Raw genomic sequence first — 16,385 nt, forward strand, 5'->3', positions numbered from 1 at the left:
TGTTTCCTTTGCTGTACAGAAGTTTTTAAGGTGTCAAAATCCATTTATCCATTTTTACTTTTCTTGCCTGTACTTTCGGTATCATATCCAAGATATTGTTGCCAAGTCCAGTGTCCTAAAGCTTTTATCCTATGTTTTCTCCTAGGAATTTTATGTTATTAGGTCTTATGGGCAGGCATTTAATCTATTTTGAGTTAGTCTTTTGTATGTGTTGTAAGGTAAGGGTCCAACTTTATACTCTTGCTTGTAGACATCCAGTTTTCCCAGCACCATTTGTTGAGGATACTGTCTTTTTCCCCAGGTGGAGTCTTGGCATCCTTGTTGAAGATCATGTGCCCATGTATTCAAGAGTTTATTTCTGGGCTCTCTGTTTTGTTCTGTGGAACAAACGGTGCATCTGTCTTTCTGCCAGTACTGCTGTCTTGATTACTGTTGCTTTGCAGTATTTGTTGAAAGTGTGGGAGTTCCCGTCGTGGCGCAGTGGTTAACAAATCCGACTAGGAACCATGAGGTTGCGGGTTCGGTCCCTGCCCTTGCTCAGTGGGTTAACGATCCGGCGTTGCCGTGAGCTGTGGTGTAGGTTGCAGACGCGGCTCCGATCCCGCGTTGCTGTGGCTCTGGCGTAGGCCGGTGGCTACAGCTCCGATTCAACCCCTAGCCTGGGAACCTCCATATGCCTCGGAAGCGGCCCAAGAGATAGCAACAACAACAACAAAAAGACAAAAAAAAAAAAAAAAAAAGAAAGTGTGAAGGCCTCAGAAGTGTGAGGCTGCCAACTTTGTTCTTTTTTTTAAGGTTATTTTGGCTTGTTAGGGTCCCTTGAGATTCCACTTGAATTTTAGAATATATGTTTTTTCTATTTCTTCAAAAAATGTCATTGAAATTTGAATAGGGAGTGCCTTGCCTATATAGACTGCTTTGGGTCGTGTATTACTATGTTTGGGCTACCATAACAAAATACCATAGACCATACCATATACCAAAATACCATAGGTGGGTTAAACAGTATAAATGTATTTCTTCACAGTTTTGGGGGCTAGAAGTCTGAGATCAAGGTTCCAACTGATTTGGTTTGTGGTGAGGCTCCCTCTTCCTGGTTTGCAGACAGCTGCCTTCTTGCTATGTTCCCAAGAGGAGAGGGAGAGAGTGAGTGAGTGAATTCTCTGGAGTTTTTTTCTTATAAAGACACTAATCCTATTGAGTCAGGACCCCACTGTTATGACCTTGATGTTGCCAAAGAACCTTCATAAGGTGATAGAATTTTGAGAATACCTGTAAATATCGTACAAGCCAATGAAGAGGGGGAGACAAAAACAAAAATAAAAAAGTAAAAAAAAAAAAGAGAGAGAACCCTGAGAGGCAAGAAATGATAATGATCCTAGGATGTAGAAGGAAATGGATTATGAAATACACAGAAAGGACTTAGAAGATTTTGTATATTTTAGGAGTTCCCTTGTGGCACAGCAGGTTGGGTAAATGGCATTGTCACTGCAGCAGTTCTGGTCACTGCTGTGGCACAGGTTTGATCTCTGGCCCAGGAACTTCTACATGTCTTGGGCATGGCCAAAAATACCGAAAAAAAGATCATGTATATCTTTTATAGAATTTAAAATTAATTATTTTAAGAGTGCATTTTTCTATCTTTTTTTCCTCCCTGTTCTGGTTATTTTAAGAGTGCATTTTTCTATCTTTTTTTCCTCCCTGTTCTGGTTTTAATAGTGTAAAGAATTGATTTGTTTCTAGTGAATCACTGCTGTTTTCTCATTTCCATAGTTCAGACTATGGAATGATTGTCATTAGCCTTTGTGACTTTATTTATTGTCATGTTATTACAGTACTAAATGAACACTAAATAAGGCACTTAAATACAATTTTTGCTTTCAAATTTATAGAGCTATTCTTGTTATATAATTGTAAGGTTGAAGTATGCTGTTAAATTTTTCATTAAATAATTTAAACTAGTATATAATTTGTCCCACATATTACCATGTATTTTTATACTTATGATGTTTTAGGAATTCCCGTTGTGGCACAGCAGAAACAAATCTGACTAGTATCCATGAGGATGTGGGTTTGATTGCTGGCCTCGCTCAGTGGGTCGGGGATCCGGCATTGCTGTGAGCTGTGGTGTAGGTTGCAGATGTGGGGCTTGGATCCTGTGTTGCTGTGGCTCTGGTGTAGGCTGGCAGCTGTAGCTCTGATTCGACCCCTCGCCTGGGAACTTCCATGTGCTGCAGGTGCAGCCCTAAAAAGCAAAAAAAAAAAAAAAAAAAAAAAAAAAAAAGAGGGAGATTTTATATTCAAAATGTATATTAGCATATATATTTTATTCAGTTTCTCTCAATTATTGCCTTCTAATGGAAATACAGGGACCTAGGGATCATAGGGAAATGGCATGGCTGGGATCAGTACACTCTTCTGTACCCTTGTTTAAAAAATCCCCACCGAGACTAATTTTCCTCATTTCTAAAATCAGAAGAAAAGCTCTACCTCAGAGCTTTTATAAAAGGCCTAAATGAAGTCATGTTTGTGTAAAGTACACAATTAGATGTGAGTAGTAGTATAGTGTTTTTATTTAAACTCACTGTAGGGGGAGTTCCCGTCGTGGCACAGTGGTTAATGAATCCAACTAGGAACCATGAGGTTGTGGGTTCGATCCCTGGCCTTGCTAATTGGGTTAAGGATCCGGCATTGCCGTGAGCTGTGGTGTGGGTTGCAGACCCGGCTTGGATCCTGCATTGCTGTGGCTGTGGTATAGGCCAGCATCTACAGCTCTGATTTGACTGCTAGCCTGGGAACCTCCATATGCTGCTGGAGTGGCCCAAGAAATGGCAACAAAGACAAAAAAAAAAAAAAAAAAAAAAAAAGCCAAAAAACAAAAACCAAAACTCACTGCAGGAAATGTACTTTAGATCCCACATTTGCTGTGCTCTTGATCTTCATATGTATTTGGAAGATGAGCAGCCTGTGAAGACCTGTCACGTGCGAAGGTCCTGTGGCCTCCCCTGTTCTCTGAAGTGGCTGCCGCTCCTGGAAATGTGCCACCTGGCCTTGCAGAAATGTGGCCTGTCTATCATCAGGATGAGAGTGGCTGTGAGAACGTTCGTGTTGAGTGGAAGCAATTGTAAAATTAGTTGTTTTATTATTTCTCTTCTTTCCTGTTTCTCTGGCAGCTCCTAAAGTCCCATTGGCTTGATAATTTTGCCAAAGACTCTGTAAACCCAGGAGTCATGGTGTTGCTGGGATGCGGAGCCTTATCCAGCACCTGTGGTCAGCTGGCCAGCTACCCTTTGGCCTTGGTGAGAACACGAATGCAGGCTCAAGGTGAGTTTAGGATGAAAGGATGACTCTGACAAAAGTACTGCATCAGTAACGTGCTTTTGGAGCTTCAAGTTCTCCTGGGACAGCAGGGTGTGGTTTTAAGATAGTATTTTTCAAGCTTTTTCCTGAAGGGGACTTTTTAGAATTTTTTTCCCTAATCAGTTCCTCTTCATGAAATTTTAATACCATGGATACACTGCTCATAAACTGTATGCATATTTGTGCTTTATGCATAACAAGAATAAGGTTTTTTTGCATGTGTTGCGAATGTGTGTTTTAAGAGTGCAGGTATCCCTGGGTTCTGGTTCTGCATCTATGGATTCAACCAACTGTGGATCAGAAATATTCAGAAAGGAGTTCCTGTTGTGGAGCAGCAGAAACGAATCCAGCTAGTATCCATGAGGATGTGGGTTCCCTGGCCTCACTCAGGGGTCAGGGGTCTCTTGTTGCCATGAGCTGTGGTATAGTTTGGAAACTCGGCTTGGATCCCATGTTGCTATAGCTATGGTGTAGGCCGGCAGCTGTAGCTCCCATTTGAGCCCTAGTCTGGGAACTTCCATGTGCTGCAGGTGTGGCCCTAAAAAAGGAAAAAAAAAAATTCAGGAAACTCCCCCCCAAACTCCAGAAAGTTCCAGGAAGCAAAACTATTTATATAGCCTTATATTGTATTTACACATATTTAATAGCATCTCCACTGGAAGTGTTGGTTAATTAATGATTGACTGCTCATTGCAGGGTTGGGGATAGAGCTGCAGATGCTCAGGGTGTGCTATTTTGAAAAAATGAGAGTTGAGGTGAGATTGGCCAGGAATAAAGCAAAAGAGACAAGAAAGGCACAGCATGCATACATTTTAATATAGCAGTAAAAGGCAGCCAATCGTAAGAAAGGGGAATAACTGATAGATGGCAGGAGAGCCGGGAGGGCAGATGTGGTCAAAGTGGAGGGGGAGTCAGTGTCACTGTGGGGAGGAATCACAGTTCAAAAGGTGTAGGTCATGGTAGTGAACAAGTCCAGCCACCATTTATCAAGAATGTGACAAATGCCAAGTGCATTACATACGTTGTTGCTAATTCTTGCAACACTGCACAGTTTTCATTCCATTTACAGAGGAGAAAATTCCATTTACCATCAGCTCTCAGCTCTCCCACTTGCTAGCTAAGTGTGTTAGGACACGTTTCTCTCTCTCTCTCTAAGCCTCCAGTCCCTTATTTATGAAATGGGTATAATAATACTTTCGTAGGAGGATTAGTATCTACAGTAACTAGCCCAACATCTAGCACATAGTAAACATTGAGTAAATAACTGTTAGTCCCATCGTTATAATCAGGATGCTCACTGCTAGGCACCATACAGGGAGAATTATGTAAAGGGGTACTTTCTTGGGTGCCTTGGAATACATTTGATCCTTTCATTGTATTCTTGAATATCATTCTGAATCATAATTGCAGATGGTAGTGATAGCACATGCTTGAATATTAAATTAATGTGGTTTCTTTTTTTGTTTTCTAGCCATGGTAGAAGGAGCCCCACAGCTGAACATGGTTGGGCTTTTTCGACGAATAATTTCTAAAGAAGGAATACCTGGACTTTACAGAGGCATCACCCCAAACTTTATGAAGGTGCTCCCTGCTGTAGGCATCAGTTATGTGGTTTATGAAAATATGAAACAAACTTTAGGAGTAACTCAGAAATGACATGTTGAATTTTTTTGCTTTAATGTGATTATTGAAACTTTCAGTCATCTCTAGATTGACCTTTTTTTTTTTTTTTTTTTTTTCTTCCTGGAATTGCAACATGTCTGTGGCAAAAGAAGCTGTATTTTTTTCACCAAAGGGAAGAGCATATCAATGATAATGTCAAACGTTTGGACTCAATTTTATACATTCAGAAATGTTAAAAATCATAGTTTTGATAAGATCATACAATTTTGAAAAGGCCACAAAACTGTATTTTATCTGTTCTTATTCATCCTATTTACAAATCTGTGCCCTGAATCCTAAATCTGAAAAAAAAGTACTTGCTTGAACTAAGTTTGTTTGTGTGATAGAATTATAAATCTTTAATCTTTATTTTGGTTGGTTCAAGTTCCTGTCAGTTCCTTTATCCTTAAATATCTTTTCCTTGAAAACAAAATGATCATGAAACCTCAAAACTTAAATTGTTTATATATTTTGTGTGTCTTTATAAACTTCTTAAAATTTCCCTGTAGAATGGAGAATCATTGCATGAAAACATACCTTACAGCAGCCAAATAGGTATAGCGTTTATATTCTTTCTTAAAGCTGAATAAGAATGAATGTTAAGTGGCAGAATTTCAAGGCGTGCAAATAGCCCAGCCCATTCATATTATTTTTGTGTAAGGGGGAGTGCTCAAATATTTATTTCTGTGGGCACGTTCCTGTTTTTCTTGCACTGTTATTTGATCCCAGAATGGCACACTGATTGTCAGTATGTTACTGTTAAATTATCAACACACGGCAACTTATTTGAAAGATGCTTTTTATTGTCATTGGTTTGAAAAGCCCCAGGAAACAAAACCCTTTGGCCTGTAATCAACTTTTGAAGAACATCTTTCTTTGCTTTGTGCTTTGTTTCCTACTTGAGTCTGACTTCCATTTTAATCAGGAAGGCTTCTTGGTTATCTGAAATCTCTTAATTACACAAAGTAGGTTGATCATGCGTGAAGGGCATTCTCATTTCCCCTCACTGTTTAATTTCTTTGACCCTGCAGTTCTCTAATTGGGCAGCATATATACGAGGAGAATAGTGCATATTAATCGTACTATATGTTAACTTTATAATTTGGTGTCTGTATTTAAATGAGAGGCCCAATTTATAGACATGTACATTCATATTCTTTCTTGCTCCCAGTCTAAGGAACATGTTATGGTATAGAAACTTACTTTATAATATTGATAACATGCTTTTATTTTACTGAAGCCATTTTTGCAATCAGCTGTCTTTTCTAATTTGTGTGATTAAGACTTAGAAAAATATTTATTAATTGAAGTTATTCTTATCACTTTAATTTAGTTCGAGTTTGATTTCTAGTAATTTCTGTTATAAATTGCCGACATGTTCATGAAAATCTAGTGACATAACAGACATTTCCTTTATTTGAACCTACCTCTCATATTTTCTGAACCAAAAAGAAATGTTGGATTTGTGTTTGTGAAACATATACTAAAATTTAGTTTTCATTATATTAGTTACGTCTGATAAATGTCTCAGTATTTTTATGATACATATGATGCATATGTATGGGACTCTGTCTTCGGGATGTTTGTACTTTTTAAATACATAAATGACAATATTAAGGTGCATGGTACATGATTAGCTCTTTTTTTCACATGAAATTATGGAATGAGTAAAACTGCAAACTACTGAAAAAGATTCATTGTTCATTATGAATTTAAATTGCTTGCTATTTATCATTTGTAAGGTATGAGTGTGATCTATCTGTGTATCTTGTATCTTTTGGAAAGAGCCCAGAGTTGAAAATAGTTTATTTCCGGCACTATTGCATATTTACTTTCCATTTATATTAAAAACATAAATATATATTTGTTTTGAAATGACTTGTTTCCTCATTTAAAAAAAATAGAGTAATTACGTATAGGATGGGTAAAGAAGGAGGTTCTACTGTCCAGAAAGCAACATAACATTGTATATCAACTATACTTCAATAAAAATGTTTTAAAAATAGTATAACTAAGGCAAAAAAATGGCTGTGTCATGAAGCTTATATCACTGGCAGCAGTGCAAATAATATATATATAGCATTATTGAATAAGACTCATTGTAGTCTTTCCAAATGCTTTGGCCTTTGCTGAGCAGCCACAGCAGTTATTGTGTCTCTCATACATTTTGGTCTAAGGTAACGTTTCTCGTGATGTCCAAATCCCGCGTTTACCAATTAGGGTTGTACCTTCGGTGGTCACAGTACTGAGGAAAAGCCAAAGTCCCAGGGTTCCTTGCCACATTGTGGTGCAGCATCAGTTTGTCCTGAGGTTACGGGAAACAAGAGCTAAGTAAGTTGACCGGTAAGTAATTAAAACAATTTTATAGTGCAGATTATACAATTATGAAGGTCGTAAAATTTGATATTAAACGATAAAATGCATGACTGTAGAGAAATTCTGCATTCCCATTTGAATGCTCCCTGGATTCCAGGAAAAATATGCTAGCCCACCTTGGCTCTCAGGGACCCTTCATTAGAAAAATGCTGCTAATTTGTTTCTTACCTATTTGTCTTATATACCCATCAAGAGAGTAAGCTTCATGTGAACAGGCATTGTATTTTTAGTTTTGTTCAAGCTTTCTGTAAGTTTATATAAAAGTATGGCATGGTTTCCTTACTCCCAAATTAGAATTTTGCAAAATCCTCTGTTGTCATGGAATTTTTTTTTTTCTTTTTGTTTTGTTTTTTTGTCTTTTCTAGGGCTGTTCCTGCGGCATATGGAGGTTCCCAGGCTAGGGGTCCAATTGGAGCTGATGCTGCCTACCTACGCCACAGCCACAGCCATGAGGGATCCGAGCTGTGTCTGCGACCTATACCACAGCCCACAGCAACCCTGGATCCTTAACCCACTGAGCAAGGACAGGGATCGAACCCGCAAACTCACGGTTGGACTCGTTAACCACTGCACCATGACGGGAATTCCATCTCATGGGATTTTTTTCCTTTTTCTTTTTCTTTTTTTCCTTTTTCTTTTCCCTCCCCTCCCCTTGCTCCCAAAGGAGTAGCATGAGTAGAGGGGAGCAACCAGCAACCCTCTCTCCCTCCTTTGCTGTCTTCCCTCCTTGGGAGAAGTGCAGAGCAGATTGCAGAGCAGATTGAACTTGCTGAGACCGCCCTCCAGGAGCAAACACTTTGTAAAGTTCCATCTGCCCTCTGGCTGCTGTGCAGGATAGAGTTATTCTGAAGTCCAAGCTGCCTGGGCCTGGATCCACTGCTGCCCTCTGACCACAGTGCAGTTAAAGACACCTGTTCACTGCCTTCTGGTTTTTCTGCTTTTTGCTTGGTTTGTTTTTTTGTAAATTTGCATGTTCTCTGGTTATAACTGGGCCCCACAGCCCTACACTCTGATGCTTGGCCACAGCCACTGCAGCGCTCTTTCCTGTGAAAGCAGAAGTGCCCCGAGCCTGGGCCATGTGGCATTTATTCCATAAATATTCACTTGCTTATTGGTTCTTTTAGTGAGTATTTATTTAACACCGACTGTGTGCCAGACACTTTCAGGGGCTGAGGACACAGCACTGAACAAGACTCCACACCTTTCCTCGTGGAGATTATCTCGTGGAGCCAGACAACAAAGGAAGTAAAATACGTCACATGTCAGATGGTGGTAAGTGTAGAAGGCAGCACTGGGGCCAAAGGTGCAATTTTAGGTGAAGACTTTGCTGGAAAGGTGCTGTTTGAATAAAGGCCCAAAGGGCAAATGGGACTGGGCCATGCTGATCTCTGGAAAGGGCGTCCAGGCAGAGGGGAAGCAGGTAGGGGATGCAGATGGAGGGACATCAAGGCAGCCAGTGTGGCTGGAGCGGGGTGAGCAAAAGGGAGGCTTTAGTCAGGGATGAAGCCAGGGAGGGCTGTCAGCCCGCAGTTCCATGACTGCAATAGCCGCAGTTACATGGTGATGTTTCCTAACCGAGATTCAGATGTCTGTCCTCTGGGGCGGGAGTTTCATCATTGGAAACATCATTGGGAAACACCTGCAGTTTCTGTAACCATCATGCCCATCACAACAGGACAGCCTTCCCTGAAACTGCTGTCCCAACAGAGTGGCTCCTTCCCCAGATGGCAGGTCTTTTGGCTTCTCTATGCCTTTCCCTCTCCAGGGAGAGTTTTAATTGTTAAAAAGAGAAATTAGGGAGTTTCAGCCGGTTACAAACTTGACTCCTATTCATGAGGCTGTGGGTTCGCTCCCTGGCCTTGCTCATTGGGTTAAGGATCCTGCGTTGCTCTGGCTGTGGTGTAGGCTGGCAGCTGCAGCTCCATGTCAACCCCTAGCCTGGGAACTTCCACAGATGCAGCCCTAAAACAAACAAACAAACAAACAAAACAAAACACCAGAGAAATTCACTTAGAGAACTTAAAATCTTTCTAAGAGTTCCCGTTGTGGCTCAGCAGGTTAGGAATCTGACATACTGTCCATGAAGATGCAGGTTCGATCCCTGGCCTTGGTGGGTTAAGGATCCAGTGTTGCCGTAAGCTGCAGTGTAGGTCACAGATGTGGCTCAGCTCCCGCGTGGCCATGGCTGTGGCCTAGGCCTGCAGCTGTATGTAGCTCTGATTTAGCGCCTAGCCTTGGAATTTCCATACGCACAAGCGCAGCTGTAAAAAGAAAAAAAAAATCTTTCTAGATGGTTTCCTAAGAATTAGCAGACTTGAATCTTAGGAAACCAGCAAGACTGTCATTGTCCTCACTTCCCTCTCTGACCGACCACCTTGTATCTGCCCAGGATTTGTTTGTTTATAATTTATACACGTTGTACCATATTGAAAACGACCTCTTTATTTTTCATTAGTTGATATTGTCCTGCTTTGAATTTACTTCTGCAAAGTCCATATAATAGTAACCAAGGAAGTGATGTGTATTTTGTACTCTTTTTTAAAAGAGGTACCATTCTGGCCAGGGATGTTTTTCTGTCTTTTTTATGGCCATGCCCACAGCATATGGAGGTTCCCAGGCTAGGGGTCGAATCAAAGCTGCAGGTGCCAGCCACAGCCACGCCAGATCCGAGTTGTGTCTGACCTACACCACAGCTCACGGCAACACCAGATCCTTAACCCACTGAGCAAGGCCAGGGATCAAACCTGTGTCCTCATGGATGCTAGTCAGATTTGTTTCTGCTAAGCCCTGATGGGAACTCCCTGGCCAGGGATTTTAACATGTTCTAAAGTACTTCTTCAAACAGAAACTTACTGTGATCCTTGGTGTTAACTAATCACATTTGTCTTCCAAGAATTTACACTCACCCCTTTATATACCAGTCTACTACCCAGTCACAACCATGGGTTCAGGGTGAATTAGCTTAAATTCCAGCACCTGTCATCAGTGTTGGCTGCAGATGTGCATGCCTCTGCCCCCACAGGAGGTCCCCACGTGAGTCTTAGTGTGCCAACTGGAATGTGCAAAATATGCCATGTTTCTGAATTTTCTGCAAATTAGCTTAAATCCAGGTACAAGCTCCTATACCATTCAGTGTTGTGCCGGTGACCTGGGGTCTTGGCCCTCTTGACACTGGTCATGGTCCGCCCGTGGCAGCTCACATGGTCCCCTAGATCTGGTGGTGGTGCCATGCTTGGTATGGGAGTAGCTGGTAAGACATGGGGCATCTGTACCTGGGGTCTGGCCTTTCCATTCTGGAAGGGTGAGGAGCCGAATGTGACTCTGTCCTTATCTTGGGACCTACCAACTTTTGTCTCCTTCCCAGTCCCTGGATTTGTTCCTTTTTCTCTTTGCTCTTGAAGGTGCCCACCTGCTCATTCCCTGGGACCCCTGGCATGCTCTCTGCCAGTAGCTTAGATGCTTGCAAAAGACAGAAGAGCCTCTTAATTGGAAGTGACTGCTATTTTCCACTTTGAAAAATCACCGAAGAAAGGAAATCCTGGAGCCCTGGCTCCTTGTCTGAAACGAGATGAAAGGGAACATCTAGGAGGAGTAAATATGAATTAGTCTTTCACTCCGTTACTTTGCTGTAGGCTTTCAAACCACCTCCTGCACCTTGTACTCTGTGTCTTAGGGATGAACCCTATTGTGCCACTGAGGGTGGGCTCTGCTTACAAGACACAGCACATCATTCCACCTGTTGAATCTCTAAGTCCCCAGAACAGTACTGATACATGGCAACGTAGCTTCATGGCCACATGGTTCTGTAAACGGTGTCCTGAATGAAAAGTCTACAGTATAATCGAGAGCTGACACTTTCCAAGGGCTTAGGAGGAGATGGAACGTAGAGGGTAAAAGCAATTGTAAAGTGGGGGAGGAGGATGAGATTCTTCGGGGTTAGAACTCTTTCTGAATCTGTTTAGTTGGGGATGATTTAGGGAATCCAGATGGAAGCCCCCAGAAGACAGGCTTGATGAGATGCAAGGGGAGGCCTACAAGGAACACTAGTGACTCAGGTGCTGGAGGCTCTGACAGTAAAAGAATCTGCAAGAAAACGAAAGGTTAAAGTCCCTCCATTTGTGATCTTTGTCCCTCCTTTGATTTTGTTCCCGTCCCTCTTTACTCTTCATAAAGATGTCCCCTCTGGAGAAATACGAGAGAATCTTTCATAAGGTGATAAGCCTGTATGTCACGAGGAAGGAAAAGCCGATAAACAATTGAAGAATTTTGCCATCACTTGAAAATTTTGCTATTTTGTATAGTTGTTTTCTTTGGTAACACGTGGGGCTATGGTTTTAGGGAATTCTGACCAGCTTATGGAAGATGCTTCTCTCTTTGCCAAACCTTCATGATTCACTTATTGGTCTTGTGAGGCGATGAGCAAAAAGATTCAGAACAGGATGGGACATAGAGAGGTCAAGAGGGCTATTTAGCAAGATTACAATTTTTTATGACACTATTAACTAATAATCAGAAGGTGACTCCTGGTGCGTTAGTTCCCTCCTCTTTTTAGAATTCTCAGCAGTGGCGTTTGCCTGGGTCAAGACAGGTCGGTTCGGTACCGCTCTGTGGACATGCCTTTAAGGTGAGAAGTGAACTGAAAGGCTTTTTATCACTGTGATAATTGCTCATGATGTTATTCAGTGATAGATCTGCCCATTTGGGGCACCAAGGGCCATAAATGTGGTCCTCTAGTCACTTAATACTGGTGTTCCAAGTATCAAGTGTGCCTGGTTTCGGAGAGGGCAGGAGAGGAGAGGAGTGGGAATTTATGGATGAGTTTGCGGTCCGTTTCATGCCTTTCCTTGTTGAGTTTGTACAAATGATCTCTTTGAAAGCAAATAGTACCAGCTGCGGGAACACTCATACAAAGAAGCTTATCTTTTCCCATATGGATGGCTAATCATGTAGCAAGTGGCCAGAAACCTCGGCCCAAAGGTGTGTTATTTTCCAAGGATTTCTTGCCATGTCCTTTTTTTTTTTTTTTGTCTTACTGACTGGGGACAGAGGAGTTATAAACCTATTTAAGTAGACCCTTACATTGGTCTGTCATCCAATGCAAAGTGAAATGGGAAGGCTGGTGTTTACCTGCGTGGCAACAGCACAGGCTCAGTAAAACTGTGACCCCTGGCCCCCAGAGCAAGGCTTCGAAGGTGCTTGTCATGGGCCCTTTCCCCACAGCAGCCCAGTGACCACCACTCCAGCAGTGTAAACTCTTAGTGCCCAGTTATTCTTTTAATTCTATCACCGGTGGCCTAGCTCGTATTAGCTTTTCTCTTAGTGCCAGATGCAATCGTTTGGTTTCGGAGGATTCAAATTAAGATGATCTCCGCACTGAGGTAGGGCCAAGTTTTTACCTCAGCCTGTTGAGCCCAAAGTTTACACTCTCGACTGTTATAAATTGTAATCCAAATACCATATGCTCCTTCTCAGGGGCATGGTTTTCCTCCAGGCAATAGAATGGTGTGTGTAATTGGTGCGGGGGTGGGAAGGAGGCTCTCTGTATCCTTGCTGATTGCCGGCCTCCCAAGGATGCTGACAGCTTTGATTGAGTAAATTGATGGACGTGTATACATAATTGCCAATTTCATGTTAGCATGAGCTGTCCAGGCTTTTCCCCACACCAGAGGAGTCATCCACTGCAGTGTATGTTTCCACTTAGAGCAAAGACAGGTGTTTTTATGGAACCACCAGGACTTCTAAACCAAGTCCATAATTATGTATACACCATGCTAATTGCATATATAATACAAACAAAGCAGGACAGATTAAGGAGGAAGTTACAAATGTAATACAATTGCTTAGAAGAACAAAAGTAATTTGTAAGGATCACTTTGTAACTTCGCGAGCAGATCTTCTTAGACATAGTCAGTCTTGGCAGATCTTTTTAGACAGTTGAGTCTTTGCAAGTAGCATCTTTTACACAGCCTTGGTAACATATATAATTGACATAGGATAAACTACAAATATTTAAAGTGTATAATTTAATAAGTGTTGACATATGTATATACCCATAAACACAATCAAGATAGTGAATATACCATCACCCTTAAAAGTTTCCTTTGGCACCAGGAAACAACTTATCCACTTTCTTATTATCACTATAGGTTAGCTTGTTTTTAATAGAATTTCATATAACTGTCGGGCTTCTTCGACTCCACCTTCTGATTCCTTTATGCTGTTGCAGGTGTCAATAGTCCATTCCTTTTTATTGCTGAGTGGTGTTCCATTGTAGGCATAGTCTATGATTTACTTTGACAATGACTTGTCGATGAGCATTAGAATTGTTTCCAGTTTGGGGCTATTACAAACAAGCTGCTATGAACATTTGTGTATACGCTTTGAATGGATGTATATTTTTATTTCTCTTGGGTAAATACCTAGGAGAGGCATGACTGTCCAAATTGCTCCACATCTTTGTCTTGTGGCTGTTTGTTAATTTCAGCCACTCTCATAGGAGTATTGATGTCTGATTGTAGTTTTAATGTATATTTCCCTAATGACATGTAATTTTTTTCGTCACCAGGTTTGGTGTTTATGAGTGTGTGTGTGTGTGTGTGTATGTCACAGCTTATCAAATTATAAGTTTCATCATGGTTAAGTGTCTTTTCAGATACTCTGACCATTTGGGTTTTTTTTTTTTTTTTTTTTGCTTATTATGGGCCAGTGAGAGTTCATTATGTATATTATGTATAAAAGTCCTTTATCAAGTATATACTTTGCAAACATTTTCTCCCAACCTGGTCCTTGTCTCACCATCCTCTAATCTATATCTTAGAAGAGCAGTTTTTAATTTTAATATACTCCAATTTATCCATTTGTGCTTTATAAATCATAGTATTATATCTAAGACAACTTTCTTAGACTTTAAGATTTTCTTAAAAATTTAAGAATATTTTCTATGTTTTCTTCTAGAAATTTTGTAGTTTAAAGTCTTTGCATTTAGGTCTATGATCTGTTTTGAGCTGATTTTTTTATATGGTGCAAGTGTGGATTGAAGTTCAAGCTTGTGTATATGAATATTCAAAAGAATATTCAATGCTTCTGGTACCATTTGTTAAAAGGACTATTCTTTCTCTACTGAATCACCTTTGTACCTTTATCAAAAATCACTTGTCCATATATATATATATATATATATAGGTCTGTTGCTGGACTCTATTCTGTTCTGTTGATCTATTTGTGTATTTTTTGGAGGGGGGGGGCTTTTTGTCTTTTTAGGGCCACATTCGAGGCACATGGAGATTCCCAGGCTAGGGGTCCAATCGGAGCTATAGCTGCCAGCCTATACCACAGCCACAGCAACAGGGGATCTGAGCTGTGTCTGGGACCTACACCACAGCTCACGGCAGTGCTGGATCCTTAACCCACTGAGCGAGGTCAGAGATTGAATCTGCGTCCTCATGGATGCTAGTCAGGTTGGCTAACTGCTGAGCCATGATGGGAACTCCTATTTGTGTATTTTAATGTCACACTGTCTTCACTGCTGCATCTTCAGAAGTCTTGAAATCAAGTATTGTACTGTCATCTAGCTTTGTTCTTTGGGTGTTCTAGGTCCTTTGCATTTCTATATGAATTTTGGAATCAGCTTGTCAATGGCTGCAATAAAGCCTGTGGCAATTTGGGATTACACTGAATCTATGGATTAATTTGGAGAGAAATGACATCTTTTTGACCCATAAAGTAGGTATCCCTCCACTTATTAATTAAAATTTTTTCTTGGTAGTGTTTTTTAGTTTTATAACAATTTGTGTGAATCTAACAAAACCATAATACTGAACACAAAATGAAAGTTTCAAAAAGACCCAGACTTGCTAAAGCAATCCTGAGGAACAAAAACCAAGCAGGAGGCATAATCTCCCAGACTTCAGACAATATTACAAAGCTACAGTAATCAACACAGTGTGGTACTGGTACAAAACCAGACATATAGACCAATGGAACAGAATAGAGAAACCAGAAATAAACCCAGACACCTATGGTCAATTAATCTTCAACAAAGGAGGCAATAATATAAAATGGGAAGAAACAGTCTCTTCAGCAAATGGTGCTGGGAGAACTCTTCAGCTGCATATAAGTCAATGAAACTAGAACAGACCCTCACACCATGTGCAAAAATAAACTCAAAATGTCTTACAGACTTAAACATAAGACCAGACACTATAAAACTCCTAGAAGAGAACATAAGGCAAACCATTCTCTGACACCAACTGTACAAGTGCTTTCTTAGGTCAGTCTTCTAAGGCAATAGAAATAAAAACAAAAATAAACTTACAAGATTTTGCACAGCAAAGGCACACATACACAAAAGGCACCTTATGGAATGGGAGAAAATGGTTTCAAACAATGCAACTGACAAGGGCTTAATCTTCAAAATAGACAAACAACTTAGACAACTCTCAACAGCAAAAAAACAAACAACCCAATTGAAAAATGAGCAGAAGATCTGAATAGATCTTTCCCCAAAGAAGATATACTGATGGCCAACAGGCATATGAACAAATGCTCAACTTCACTAATTATTAGAGAAATGCAAATCAAAACTACCATGAGGTACCTCCTCACACCAGTCAGAATGGCCATTATTAGTAAGTCCACAAATAACAAATGCTGGAGGCGGTGTGGAGAAAAGGGAACCCTCCTACACTGTTGGTGGGAATGTAAATTGGTACAACCACTATGGAGATCAGTATGGAGGTACCTCAGAAAACTATACATAGAACCACCATATGACCCAGCAATCCCACTCTTGGGCATCTATCTGGACAAAACTTTCATTCAAAAAGACACATGCACCCCTATGTTCATTGCAGCACTATTCACACTAGCCAAGACATGGAAACAACCTAAATGTCCATCAACAGATGAATGGATTAAGAAGATGTGGTACATATACACAATGGACTACTACTTAGCCATAAAAAAGAACAAAATAATGCCATTTGCAG

The 16,385-nt window shown here is 40.7% G+C and overlaps 1 protein-coding gene and 1 long non-coding RNA gene across 3 annotated transcripts in view; both read left to right on the plus strand.

Annotated features, from left to right (window-relative positions):
• The window catches only part of SLC25A24 (solute carrier family 25 member 24), a 52,205-nt gene extending 47,189 nt beyond the window's left edge, over positions 1-5,016 (plus strand). Inside the window, 2 exon segments of the mRNA NM_001199363.1 lie at positions 3,174-3,324; positions 4,832-5,016. Coding sequence (NP_001186292.1) covers positions 3,174-3,324; positions 4,832-5,016 — 336 coding nt within the window.
• The window catches only part of LOC106510205, an 88,637-nt gene continuing 80,234 nt past the window's right edge, over positions 7,983-16,385 (plus strand). For both annotated transcript variants that reach the window (XR_002343538.1, XR_002343539.1), the window contains exon 1: positions 7,983-8,670. This is a non-coding gene — a long non-coding RNA (uncharacterized LOC106510205). The remainder of the gene's footprint in view (positions 8,671-16,385) is intronic.

Source organism: Sus scrofa, chromosome 4, assembly GCF_000003025.6.
Source record: "Sus scrofa isolate TJ Tabasco breed Duroc chromosome 4, Sscrofa11.1, whole genome shotgun sequence".
Taxonomy (NCBI): domain Eukaryota; kingdom Metazoa; phylum Chordata; class Mammalia; order Artiodactyla; family Suidae; genus Sus; species Sus scrofa.